The sequence below is a fragment of the Abramis brama genome (genome assembly GCF_963993115.1).
Source record: "Abramis brama genome assembly, chromosome: 9".
Classification (NCBI taxonomy): Eukaryota; Metazoa; Chordata; class Actinopteri; order Cypriniformes; family Leuciscidae; genus Abramis; species Abramis brama.
In genome coordinates this window covers 32,535,879-32,550,504 of record NC_139971.1, presented here as the reverse complement: position 1 = coordinate 32,550,504, position 14,626 = coordinate 32,535,879, and the positions used below count along the sequence as shown (strand labels likewise).

General features: G+C 36.1%; 1 protein-coding gene across 1 annotated transcript in view; it reads right to left on the bottom strand.

The window, feature by feature from the left end:
• Positions 1 to 13,815, bottom strand: part of itpr2 (inositol 1,4,5-trisphosphate receptor, type 2) — a 99,549-nt gene extending 85,734 nt beyond the window's left edge. Inside the window, exon 1 of the mRNA XM_084124539.1 lies at positions 13,479 to 13,815. Coding sequence (XP_083980665.1) covers positions 13,479 to 13,570 — 92 coding nt within the window. The 5' untranslated portion in view covers positions 13,571 to 13,815. The remainder of the gene's footprint in view (positions 1 to 13,478) is intronic.
• Positions 13,816 to 14,626: the final 811 nt, after the last annotated feature.

Here is a 14,626-nt window from a genome sequence, read left to right as displayed (position 1 = left end):
TCAAATTATCTTCAAAATATTTCACAATATTACTGTTTTAACTAAAGAAATGCAGCTTTGGTGAGCGTAATTTACTTGTTTCAAAAACATAAAAAAAGACAATTACCAACCCTGATCTTTTGAATGGTACTATCTGAAGCTAATGTCCAAATACATTCATTTTTGCTCTCTTTCCTCTAGACATTCACTGTTTGAACACTGGAAAAATGCCTCAGTCACTTATGCTCTCTTAGGCACCTTTCTCCAATTTATGTTAGAGATGTGGCAAAATTTCCATCAGATATTGAACAAGTGGATCAGATTACATTTCTTGTAAAATGAAAGTGTAGAAAATCAGTCCTAAAGATCAGATTTGAAAACAAAGTCAGATTTGCGTTCAGTCGGTTCAAACTCCAAACAAAGTCAATAAGTCCAGCATCATTTACTGAAGTCTCGCTGTGGACACTGACTAGTCTAAAATAGATTTTCTAAAATATTTCAATGCTTATGAGTGCAACTGCCATGCATCAAATCAAAGAGTGGAAGCTAGTAAGATCCTCTGGGGATTCACAAGACTGAAGCACATCAAAAAGTACATGGTAGACGCAAAATGAGCAACTTGACAATTCCGGTTTTATTATGAAGAAATTAGTAGGCTTAGTAGTATATCAAAGCAAACAGTTTCCTCCCACGAGGACTCAATTGACAATGCTTTTTATAATCCTAAATCAACAAACTATTCAACTCTCTTTGAATGCAGAACATATTTGCCCACTCTATTGTCAATGCAAACCCATACAGTCTAATTTAATTACACACTATCCTCCGTCACAGGCGCTCATAACAGAATAAGGTTACAGAAATGTTGAAATCTTTCAGAATATGATTTTATTTAGTTTGTCATCAACAATTTACCAGAGATTTGAGGGGAAATTTAACTGACGAGCCTCTCCTTAAACATAAAGAGGGTTTTTGTGAAAGCTTGGACCAACTTTAGATAAAGAAGGAAGCTGCAGTGCTCTTTGTAGGCCTGATAAACATGCTAACAGCCAGGCTTCCCTCACTGTTATAGTTAAAACTAAAAATAGGCAATGACTTATCAACGACAGCTCAAGGTTTTCTTAATGATAGCCCTTGACTCAGCTCGGCTATCTTGTGAACACAGATCTGTAAATAAATACTTAAGCAATAAAATGCAGAAGTTCACAGCACTGCGCTGAACTGACCGGAGGAACATGGGTGTGTATAGACTCTTAAAGGTTACATGTTGTGTTGTCACAGTAAAATTAAGTTGCTTATTGAATTCATTTGCTGTTTAATCAGAATTTATGAATATTCTAAATGCTTAATGAATCAAACCAGCACTACAACATCAAGCTAATCTTCCTTCCTTACAATGGCAGAAGAAACAAAAAAGGGATGAATGGTGTGAGGTTACGCAAAATAGAACATTTGAAGGAAGTGCCACACAGAAAGGCTGTTATCGGAGCAGTTGTATTACTTTTCACCTGTTACTCTCTCAAGTTCATACCCAAGAGCTGGGTGACAATAGTGTTTCCCCAACCTTTTTGTACCTCAAGTACCCTTTCATCAACAACAAATCAGAAATGTGCTCCTTTAAACTGATATGTAAGTATGAAGTATGAATCATCAAGTGAAACTCATCATTTATGTTAATGAAAAGACTATGGCCCGATTTCACAGACAGGGCTTCAATTAGGGCATTTAATAGCTTTTATAAACGTACCTTAGAACAAAACATTACAGGGGCACTGACATATTTAAGGATATGTCAGAGCAAGTTGCTTTCAGTTAAAACAGCTCAAACATGCATTCTAATCCAGAACTAGGCTTAAAGGGATAGTTCACCCAAAAATAAAAATGATCCCATGATTTACTCACCCTCAACCATCCTAGGTGTATTTGACTATCTTCTTTCAGACAAACACAATCAGATTAAAAAATACCCTGGCTCTTCCAAGCTTTATAATGGTAGTGAATGGGAACCAATATTTTGAAGCCCAAAAAAAGTGCATGCATTCATCATAAAAGTAATCCATTTGACTCCAGGGGGTGAATAAAGGCCTTCTGAAGCAAAGCGATGAGTTTTTGTAAGAAAAATATCCATATTTATAACTTTATTAACTAAAATAACTAGCTTCCAGCAGACGGCCTACGCAAGTCAACTTACGGCAAAAGAGTAACTTCTGACGCAATGTTTGACGTAGGATGTAGGAGTAGCATAAGCTTAAACCTAAACGCCTCGGTTCAAACAAACAGGGCTGAACAAACAAAAGCTCCTCTTATATCGAAATCCTCCGTCATTTTTCCTTTAAAATCCTCGTTTTGGACTTCTCGTTTTGTTTTGCTCTCTCCTCTCTGCACTTCCGTGTTCATCACTTCTCACCGGAGCTTACGCTTCGCCGACGTCCTACGTCACGTGCTGGAATACGATATATTCAAAATATTGGGTCCCATTCACTACCATTATAAAGCTTGGAAGAGCCAGAATATGTTTTTAGGGTGAGGGTTTATATATGAGGGTGAGTAAATCATGGGATCATTTTCATTTTTGGGGGAACTATCCCTTTAAGCCTGGTCTGTGAAACCAGGGGTATATTATGTGGCAGGCCAGCATATTGGTAAAATATGTACAATAAGCCCATAAAGTGTGGAAAAGCTGTTCTATTTAATGATCGCAGGTATAAAAAAAGTTCATCATTCATATTTTATAAGCATTGATGCACTTAAAAACATTTTGAATTGTTTTCTTTAATTATATATTTTTAAAAAATTAATTTAATTACTATTAGTTTCCGTGCTTTGAGACAGAATAAAGAGCACTGAACAATTTAGCATTGTGAAAAAGAAAGAAGACCATTCAACTCAATGTATGAATTTCCTTCTACAGTAAGAAGTTAAATTCTCTTGAATGACAAAGTTGCAAAGACCAGATTTTCAGGTCTATAACATTAAGTAACAGCAAGTTGCTCTCTGACAGCTAAGTGTTTCACCCAGAATTTGAGCATTTTTTTTTTTTTTCCACAATGCTTCATCATTGCTCATTAAAATAAGAATTAGGTGTGGGCGATATGACCAAAATCTAATAACACAATATGAATAATTTTAAATCACAATGACGATATATATATCACGATAGAGTTATTTTTGTTTTAAATAAAGTTATGATATAAACATTTTATTGAAATTTCATAAATCTCATTACTAATAAAAAAATAAAAAAAATCACATAAAAAAACTAATACTTGCCTAACTAACATAAGTAAAATACAAAAAACAAGTAAACAGTCAGTGATAAAATAGGAACAAAGAAAATAATTACAAGCAACAGGACAAAAAACTATAATAGAACAAAGACACAAATGAAACAGACCTACCTGAAAAACTTTAAGCACTAGAAATAAAAAAACTACAATAGAACTTTAAGAGTGAATGCACTAATCTCATATGCTATACTGATACAGTACACATGCGCTTTCTTTCTCAAACTTTTATGTTCACTTAAGACATAAACATGTTTATGAGAATACTCGCAAAGGTAGGCATTTTGATATGTAAGTGTGTGTATTTGACAGTTCAAGCGCTAAAAAGAATTCTAGGCGCCAAGTTCAGTACTCACGCGCTGTATGAGCAGGTGTATGCGTTCAAAAACAGTCTCTCAGACAGCAGGTGAGTCCTCTTTCGCTGCTTATTGCACTTGAATGGTTTAAAATCACTTGTTTTTAAACCGCAAAACATAAAAATGCACTCAAATGATAAGCTTTCGAGACATCACATAATGGCAACTTCACGTGAGCGCAACCACGACAGAGACGATAGTCCAAAATCTCAACTGGTTGATAAATTTACCTGTTATGTCATGTCTACCGATATATCACCCACACTCTAAAAGAAAGATGGTTCTTTAAAGGTTCTTTACACGTAATAATAGTTCTATTTAGTACCGTATCATCCTGAAGAATCCTTTATATGCTGAAATGGTTCTTTGTGTTAAGAGTTTAGGGTTCTTTATTCCCGCCTTTTTGTGTTTTAAATCTGTAACTGTCAAAACCTCCTCATTACTGATTTTCTGGAGCTCAGCTATACAACTATACACATACTGTCAACATACTCTCACCAGGTAAATTATTTATTTCTTAAAATGTCTATAAATTATAACTTTAAAAATTGTAACAATCATTTCCTAACAATCATGTCTTTTTCTCTTTTTAGCTTAACAGAACATGTAAGAGTGAGCAGCTCTGTTCAGTTAAGGATACTAATCTTCTCTTCATCACAAAGTAAGTAACAGAGATATGGAATTTATGATCCATATTGTTTGATTTTTTTAATTATGACTTTATGCCTAAACATACCCATTCACAAAAAAACAAAAACAAAAAAAACCACACATTAAGGCTATACCATGACTTTATATCACTTTTTCCTGTTAACATGGTAAAGGGCTCATTCTGTCCATTTTTGCTCATTTTGGCCTTCATGAACATAATTGTTTTTACATAATCAAATGAAAGAGACACAATGTAATGCTAAACTCAATTGTGTATTTCAGATGCTGTCACGTATCATAACCTCATCATCTGCAGAGAGAAACTGCCACTCAGAATACACACATAATGAAGGCTGTAAAGACATCATAGGGGATTTGTGAAGATATTTCACTGGAACTTGGTCCTAATTACATCTATATCATGTTCAGTGTCAATTGTTATTTATTAATGTATTTAGCTATCCTCTGTTGTTAGAGCACCGTAATTTTTGCTACAATCTGCCATGTCAATAAAGAATAAAAGTAGGCCTACCTAACTGACACAACATGCTGTTTTAAAAAAAATGTAAAACCAAATTAAAGCTGCAAGCAGCGATGAAAAGGGCCCTCGCACCCCTGCCACCGCCACCCGGCGCCTTTAGTAAAGGCCTTAAGATTACACTCACCAAATTTGAAGAGGATCAGATCAAAACTGTAGGAGGAGTTTGTTAAAGTACAACATCAGGAATTTACAAAAAATGCACAAAATCTAGGAGGAAGTTCAAAATAGCTGACTTCCTGTTGTGTTTAGGGCTATGCTCCAAGAGACTTTCTTGTAGGTATTGGGTCATTACATGTATGTACCAAATTTTATACCTGTACGTGAAACCTAGAGCCGGGGCAAAATGTGGGGGCAATAATTTACCGAATTTGCCCCCCCCCCAATTTTGAAAACCATATCACACGTAAATTTTCACCACTTCTGAAGCGTGTGCAAAGTTTCATGAGTTTTCGAGCATGTTAAGGCCCTCTAAAAAGCGATTCACTTTGGAGAAGAAGAAGAAGAAGAAGAAGAAACGGAGCAAAAACAATAGGGTCCTCTCACCATCGGTGCTTGGGCCCTAAATAGAGGCAATAGTCCAGTCATTTTATGAAAAAAGGTTGAACAAATTGCAACAGAAGCAAACTCAACTGATTTTGTATCCTCAATATGTCCTGAGTAAGGAAAAAAAAGTCCCTAATATAGCCTATTCATTATTTTTCTTACGTGAATAGGGTAAACAATTTTAACCTTTAGATATCACCATGAAAATTACTGAGTTGATTACTTACATCAAGACAAACAAAAATTGTATTACAAGTTTTTTTAAATTGTTTGTTAACATGGACAAACGGTGCATAATCTAATTACGTATGTGCTGATTTGCATAAATACCACAACAGATCTAAACATGGGGTCTAGCCAGGTGAAAATGTCTTGTTGAATCTTGTTGACACATAACAGTAAAATACTTAATGTTAAGGTCTGAATGGAACCCATTTAGGCTACCCATGAGCATTAATACAGAGGCAGGAAGAACTTTAAACCAGCCTTTATTAATTATTATTGCAGAGATGGGGTTTAGGGCTGGGTCCGTGGGACTGTTTCTGGGGATTCACTTTTTATTTTACTTACCTTTTGTCTTCTGCATTCTCCTTACCATTGTCTGACTCCTGTTCTTCCCTCAGACTCGTCCCCCAGAAACAGTCCCACAGACCCAGCCCCAAACCCAATCTCTTAAAAATGAATAAAGGCTGGTTTCTAAAGTACTTCTTCCTGCCTCTATGTATTAATGCTCATGGGTAGCCTAAATGGGTTCCATTCAGACCTTAACATTAAGTATTTTACTGTTATATGTCAACAAGATTCAACAAGACATTTTCACCTGGCTAGACCCAATGTTTAGATCTGTTGTGGTATTTATGCAAATTAGCACATACGTAATTAGATTATGCACCGTTTGTCCATGTTAACAAACAATTTAAAAAACTTGTAATACATTTTTTGTTTGTATTGATGTAAGTAATCAACTCAGTCATTTTCATGGTGATATCTAAAGGTTAAAACTTTTACCCTATTCACGTAATAAAAAGAATGAATAGGCGTATGAATAGGCTATATTTGGGTCTTTTTCTAAACTTTCCCCTAATGGGATTCTTCGGGACTTTTTTTTCCTTACTCAGGACATATTGAGGATACAAAATCAGTTGAGTTTGCTTCAGTTGCAATTTGTTCAAGGTTGACCCCCATTTTGGCTTAAAATGACTGGACTACAACAAGATAAGACCAGGCAGAAACAATATTAAAATAATAACAGTAATATTAATAATAATAATAATATGAAGATACTAATATTAATGAAAATAAATATCATTGAAAAGGTTATTTATAACACCATTAAGGTCCAATATCACTTTCAAAGCATGGTTCTAAAAAGGGCTCCATTTAGCACCAAGAAGGGTTATATTGTTACAAGCAGAAGAAAAAAATGTTTAGAACCATTTTTCTTAAGAGTGCACCTCTAATAAGGATTATGAAAAACCTCAGAGGGAAATATGAGGAATTTTATGCAATTTATCAAAAATGCTTTATTAAAATCTGTCTATCCTCACATTAACCTTTAGGTATGTCTGCATTTAATAACAATCCCTTATAATTAATAATTATATATTTAAAAAAATAAAATAAAATCAACAACCACAGAGCTACCAAGCCACCACAGAAAGAGCCACTCCACCAAATGATGACTAAGCCAAATAAGTGCTGCCTGCAAATGGATATTTTTATAGTGACTAATTGTTTTATTGGCTTTGCCTGCACACTTCCTCATCTTCCTGTGTATCTGTATAGGTGTATTAAACAAAGACATTAAGTACATTAATAGGATGTGTTATAAAAAGGGGGGTAGAAAACAGGAAAGGTGCTAACGGTCTATTTTTACATGCTCATAAATGAGTAACAGAGTGCTTCTTGTTCTCTTTAAAACTGTTTGACAGCCAGCAATCTTCAAAAGACACAACAAAGTACAGCAAGTTAAACATGAACCAAATGCAAGCCTGACCGGCAGTGTTCAAACATGCTAATTATAGCTCCATTACTTGATGACATGAGTGAATGAGTTAGACCTTGTCTAAGCAAAATGATCATTCTTAGCTTGCTACAAGTGAAGCATGTTATAACAAATCCTATTCTTTTACTTAAAAGAGAAGCTGTGTGTATTTAGTATGTAAGAAATTGAGACTAAAATCAACTACATTTGCTTTTACAACCTTGAACTGATACAGTATACAGAACTAAACCACCCATATTATTGTGCTTTTAACCAAACTACTTTCAAATTATGGTCATAAATGTTTATTATGTAGAATTTCAACCAATGAAGCCTCTTATCAGTATTTCCTCTAGGTTTCCAGTACATCACAACGAGTCCTTAGACAAGCCTTTCTAATTTAAGTCTATTTAACAACTTCCATTATATCTCTACAAACCCATGACAGCCTGGGAAATAATCCAAAATCGCCTTGTTTAGGATCAGATTCAGAAGAAAGGCTTTGGCTATGTTCGGCATGGAGTACAAGTATACTATTGAATACTGCAGTTTATACAACTGCCAAGTTTGCAAAATAGTTTGAAAAACAATTGGCGATATGCAAACAGAAAAACAGTAGTTTGTTTAGTTTGTAAAACATGTCTTTTGGCAGTCTGATCAAATAATGTTCCATTTTACTCAAATAACGAATAATCATCACAGTAGAAAGTTAAGTCAAACACATTGTCCCGCTCGCACGTCCATATAATGGCAGTGAATGGCGACCAACACATATCTCTACAAACGCAATTTGATGAGGTAAACCGTAAAAAGTTGCCACTAACGCGCATGTAAACAGTCAGTTTCCAGATCAGGTTTTTGTGTCACGTTCTGCTTTGTAACTTCGCAAAACATTAGCAAACCATAGTAAATCTCAAAACATTATTTAGAGCAGTTTGTCTCGATCCAAACAAAAATCACACACAACATAACATGATGCGTAGATCTTGAGAAAATCCTCACGGAGTGACATGAAATGCTGCTTGGCTAAAGCTACAGGACTTCTGGGATCTCAAACTGTTTTACAGCTGAAGCACGCTTGGATTGGATTGACAGGGTCTTGATGTCCCGTGTGACATAGTATAGGAGCGCACAGCTGAAACAGCGCTGGAAGACAAGGCCGGATTTACCACCGGGCCGATTGGGCCGGTGCCCGGGGGCCTCCAAGCCCCCACTAACTGTGTGACCTCATCCTCTTTTTTTTTTTTTTTTTAATTAAAATAAAATTAATTAATGATTAATGTGTGCGTGTTTGTGTGGATGTGTGTTAACAATAATTTATTTGCACACAAAAAAGTATCATGATCAGATCAGTTTTTTGGCTGTGTCCTGAGGCTTCCTACCCTGGTAATCCAGAGTTCTCGCGAGAGCACAAGTTGAATTTGCTCAGCGAGTTACTCTGGTGTCGAGTAATGATGCTCATTAAATATGCCCCTCGATCTGAGCTGCACCAATCACATCGGGTTATCTGATATAGGCGGGCCAGAGGCGAGCTAAACAGATGACGACAGCGCTGTGACGTCGAAGTCATTAGTAAACATTGCAAGATGGCTATGGATGAACACCAGTTGTTTGAAACGGCTTTGGCCGCTACAGTGAACGATTTAGACTTGGCTTTTTATCTAAAACAGGAACAGAAGACGCCGCTCGAATTGTTCCTTTGCAAAAAGGACGTTTTTGCTGTTTTGCCGACCGGATACGGTAAGAGTCTAATCTACGAGTTAGCTCCACTGGTAGCTAAGCGTATGGGGTTTATAGTTGTGATTGGTCGTAGTGTTATCCAATTGCGTGCAGTGAGATTTTCAAATGCATGCTTGGTGCCGCCCCTCGAGCTGGGCGATTTTCATTAGTCGACGCCAGACCATTAATCTTTTAGATTTAGGTCTGGATTTCCAGGCTAGAGGCTTCCTACACCGTAAACTAAACACAGTAACGAACGATGACATCGATTTTACCATATCAATCCGAACGTGAGTCCAATAATGAAACACTGGAAGAACTAGTTATTCAACCCTTTCCTCCATCGCAAGGACGACTTGAGCAGGACGTTTCTCAGTGATACATTACTCAGTTTGAGGTACATTATGAGATGTTGCAACTGTAATTCCTCACCATCAGCATTAACAAGTGCATGTACATCAAACAAACCGATTATTTTACTTATTTATTTACAGAGTATTTTTCTAATTTATTGCGGTGAACACGTGGAAACAATCAATAACAGTGCATACATTAGCCAAGCTCTAGCGTGAATGACGGATGTAACATAAACGTTGGTAAAACAAATCTTGCTCCATGCTTAATCTTTCCTCAAAGTAGTGAGAATAACAGACAATCTGCATTAATAGACACAGTTATAGGTAATAGTGGCCCACAAACTGATTAGCATAGGTATTTAAGTAAGACAGTGATAACGTGAGTTAGCCAGTTAGCAGGAGACCTACACAAAATAAAACTCAAAACGAAGTATTTTGAACTCCATCTTCCAAGAGCAAGCGGTTTGCAAATCCTGCATTGAACTCCGAGATTTGAGAAGCAGTCGTCAGTAAAATAAAGGGAACACAGCAAAAGTTTAGGATTATACTGCTATGATATCATGGTAAAGATGAACTTTAACCACTGATTCTTCACATACTCATTCTTGGGCAGTGAAAATAAAACTGGCTTTACCGTCACATTGTAGAGCACAGCGTCTTCTCAACATGATGCTATCCAGCATCCACAGGGATCAGCTGTAGTGTTTGAAGGGTTTTAAGTTTTCCCTGGTGTCAGCAATATGCTAATGTTTCGTCTTGACGTCACAACGAAATGGCTTATGACTCGTTTGAAAAACGATTCATTTCATTGTCGACTCTTCCTTTGAAAGAAAATAACTTTATATTCGGTGCACTTTCAGATTTAAAACTTTGCAGGATGTTTTCATTCACTTAGGCCTCGTTTATACTGCAGGTCTTGAGCATATTTCGCGTTTGTCCATCCGTACAAGAACCCCCTTTAATCATGTGCAGCATTTCAGATAGTATGTCAAGTGTAAATACATGAATCGGATATGGGTCACAATTGAAAGAACGTGTAAACGGGCGGTCAAACAAATCGGATATAGGCAATCAAGACCTGCAGTGTAAACGAGGCCCATCTGTCCCTTTGCAGATGCACGTCGGGGTTGCTCTCATCATAAAAATAAGTCGCAGTAAGGGCATAATGCTGTAAAATGAAATTGCGGTATGGGCATCTTACTGTAAAATTAACTTGTGGTAAGGGCATCATACTGTAAAATTAACTTGTGGTAAGGGCATCATACTGTAAAATGAAATTGCAGTAAGGCCATCATACTGTAAAATTAAATTGCGGTAAGGGCATCATAACCGTAAAACACATTTACAGATAAACTACTGTAAAGGGGAACTTACAGTAACTTACTGGCAATAGTGCTGCCAGTAAGTTACCGCAAAAATACGATAAAATGTCTTTTGCTGTCACAGTTAACATTACAAGAAATGGAGTTGGTGAAAGTGTTTTTTTTTTAAAGTAAAGAAAAACCCACAGCTTCCTTTTACTGTTTCTAAAAATTAAGATGCTGTGTTAGTTTGGGCTACGAGCCTACGAGTGGGGAGGGGGGCCTCCAAGATTTTGTGCCCAGGGGCCTCTGCTTTCTAAATCAGTGCCTGCTGGAAGATCATCACAAACTAAACCAAACTTGATTTTATGACCTGCCATATGTACTTTCTAATAGTCATCATGTCAAGCATGAATAAATAACAAAATAAATCAAATTGCAACACCTTTTTCTGGGATTGTCTGTTAAGTACATAAGTAGTACTATTTTCTTCAAAATTTTAAAGGTTTCCTATCAAATGAGAAATCATGTAAATGCCTTCAGGGTGTAAGGGGTTAACAGTGACAGTCAACATAGATCTTACATATCAATATAAAGCTTAAATGAGTTGATATCGGTCGATCATGATGACAAGAAATCGGTAGTCGGTATCAGCTGCAAAAATTATGATCGGAACATCCCTAACAAAAAAAAGTATCTATGTACATTCTTCATTGAGTTGAACATCTCCGGACAAGAACTCTGTTTGTCTGATGACAGTCAGAATGACAGCTGACAGATGTGAACTTGATAACTTTCTTTTTGCAAAGAACACTAAAACTATGCTAACCTCGGAGAAGAAAGTACCTGTAACGCCTTTTTAAAAAATGTAAAAACTTTTGTGGTCAGAAAAAGAAAGAAAGGCATGTCATTAGAACAACACCAGGGTGAGTGAATATCGTTTTAGGGCGAACTATCCCTTTGAGTAGTTTGAGTGCTTAGAGACACTGACTAAATCATTCGCAGTGCTTCATGGGAGGGAGTGGGTGCTAGGTCTGTCTTTAAAGGTTTAGAAGTCAAAAATCAACTCCCCTTTTATGGAGAAAATTAATGGGATTTATTTTTTATTTTTTTAGAACCCGACTGTTGCACTCTATTGCAGTGTTCTGTGTTGTACATTTTAGCAGATGTAGTAGGTCATCTGAGGTCTATGCACAAATTCTACATACTGTACTGTGCACAGTATTCATAAATTGCAGAGACAGTAAGAATAGTATGTTAATATCCCATCCTCAACAAACGCTGCCTGTCTCAAAATATGGAGCAATATGACTGGATAAAAATACAACAAAAGACCTAACAAAAACTGGAATGTCAACTATGCACTACAACACTGGAAACATGCAGTCTGACAGCTTACTTTGACACAAAGTCCGCTCATATGTCACTCTTCCAATGCAAGTGCACATTACTACAACTATGTGTGAACTATGTGCATTTCAGAATTTATGCTCTCAAACAAAACCTCTGTGGTTACATTTGAATCATATGCTATCATAGCAGGAAATTGAAAAACTACACATGAAGTTTTACAAACGTTAATACTCCAAAACCACTAAACAGCTCTGTCATGAATTGCGAAAAGTGACAAAGAAGTGACCGTTGCTGCAATCCATCTGATGCAATGCTGCAAAATCTATTAATGAATATTTGAGCAAAGAAAAGCTGCACATATTGTGACCACAGTGAGCGTCATTTGTTCTGCACCTTAATTGCTTGATGAGTCACTGCACAACAATGCAAAAGTGATTCCACACAACCGCCAAGCAGATGTGTTCCTACATGACCACGTGAAAATCGAATGAAATTCTTCTTATGCAGTGTAGTCTCAGAAACGGTCAAATCAAATTTGACGACGTTAATAATTAAAGGTGCACTCACAAAGTTTATATCTGCATTTAGCACAGTCTTATTCATTCCAAGAGTTCCAGTGTTTTTGGATTTAAATTTACTATTTTTTATCCACGCTTACTAATTCTGTCTGGGTGGATAAATTGCGCACATCCTAATTAATATCTTTACTCTGAACTACAGTATGATGTTGATAAGACACCATGTCTGCAGTATAATGTGTTTGTTGTCATATTGTTTTATTTGCTATACTTTGTAAAGAGCACTAACTGAAAGAGTTTCGATAAAGTGAACATATTATTATAATCATGATTATTAGTCGGCCAATTGCATGACAGCAGGTCACGTGATATGAAAAATGGCGGCACCCATGAGGTGGTGACCCGCTCCATGTAGAATAAAACAGATTTTTCTAGAAGAAAGATATGCCTGGAGTCTTCATGGATGTTGTGTGTATAACTGCAATGATATTTCTCTCAAATGTGCTGATCATTTTCCCAAGTGTAAAATGGGATTTTTAAATTAAAAAATGAGCAAAAAAAGGCCAACATAGCTAGTTGTATTAGTATTGGTGTGTAAACTAACAGCGAACTTTGCATTCCTGTTCATGATTTGCATTATTGCCTTTGAAGCAATGCTGTAAATGCACCTCTGGCCTTCAGTGTGTACTCAAATCACTTCCTACTTCCACTAAACAAACTTCATTTGACATCTGAAATATCTTTCAAATTGTATTGGATGTTTTTAATATTTTACTATTGCATATTTGGGCAACATAATCACACCAGTAGCTATATCTGAATAAAATGTATAACTGCCATGTTTAGTCATTTTTATATATTATATATATAATAATCATTGGGAGGCAACTTACCCTAAAGTACTGATAAATCCATTGACAGTTCCCTCCGCGTACAGAGACACGATATCCCCAATGTGAAGGAAACTGGACCTGTGTTCCGACATATCTGCAAATGTTTCAGAAGATTTTCTGATACTTTACTCTGATCCAGCGCGTTGTGTCCAGTCGACTCAATGTCTCAATCCACTTGTTCCTGCGCTTTGACAGTAACACATTTTAATCCAGCCGCCCAGAGAAGAGATGCGACTTTTGAGTTTTGATTCCTCTAACTGTCGCGTTTCTTCATGTTTTCAACTTCTTCCTGTGAAACAAACGAGGCTTTTTCTCACCAATATGCCACTCGAGTGGGAGGAGACTCACCCTCTGTCCCGTGAAATCAAGGAAGTGATGCTGTCTTTTGCTGTGGTATGCACAATGCAACTCTCACTAACAAAAAGTGAGAATGCAACTTGTGTGTTTGTGCAGTCGTGCATGCATTGTGTCGGTGAGGAGGTGCAAAATTATTAAAGTTTCTCCTCAAACTTTTTCATTTTATTAATAACTTCAAATAATTCCGTAATGCTTATGTATTCGCGAAAAAGCCTATTAGAGCATTTCATATTTAATATAATATCGGTAGATGAATGAAAAGGCATTATTTATCATAATATTACTTGCCATTAAACAGTAAATTGAGATGTTTTTTTTTTTTTTTTTTATTTTTTTATTTTTTTATTTGACGCCTTTTCGTGCTATTTAAAAAAAAAAAAAAAAAGTTCCTTACCAGATATAGCAAATGAATATTGGTAAAATACTTCTGAATATATTAAATGAGATAGCTTTGTAACCTATTTAAAGGAGTTTCTTTGAATAATCTATAGGCCATGTTTGCATAATCACAGCACCCACTGTGTGCTTATCAGACATTCAGTAAAATAATATTTATGATTGGGCCTGATGGTTCTATTTAATATTTATGCAGGTGTAATTTGTTGAACAAAGTGAATAGATGACAAAATGTTTCCATTATGAGATTTTTTTAAATATTTATATATTATATGTTTCTATATACTGTAATAGCATAATACCTTATAGCTTACATTGTATGCTCGATCTAGATCTCTTGAACATTAATTCGCCCGACCTCAGGTTGTTAAACTCGCCTGCACTGCCATCTAGTG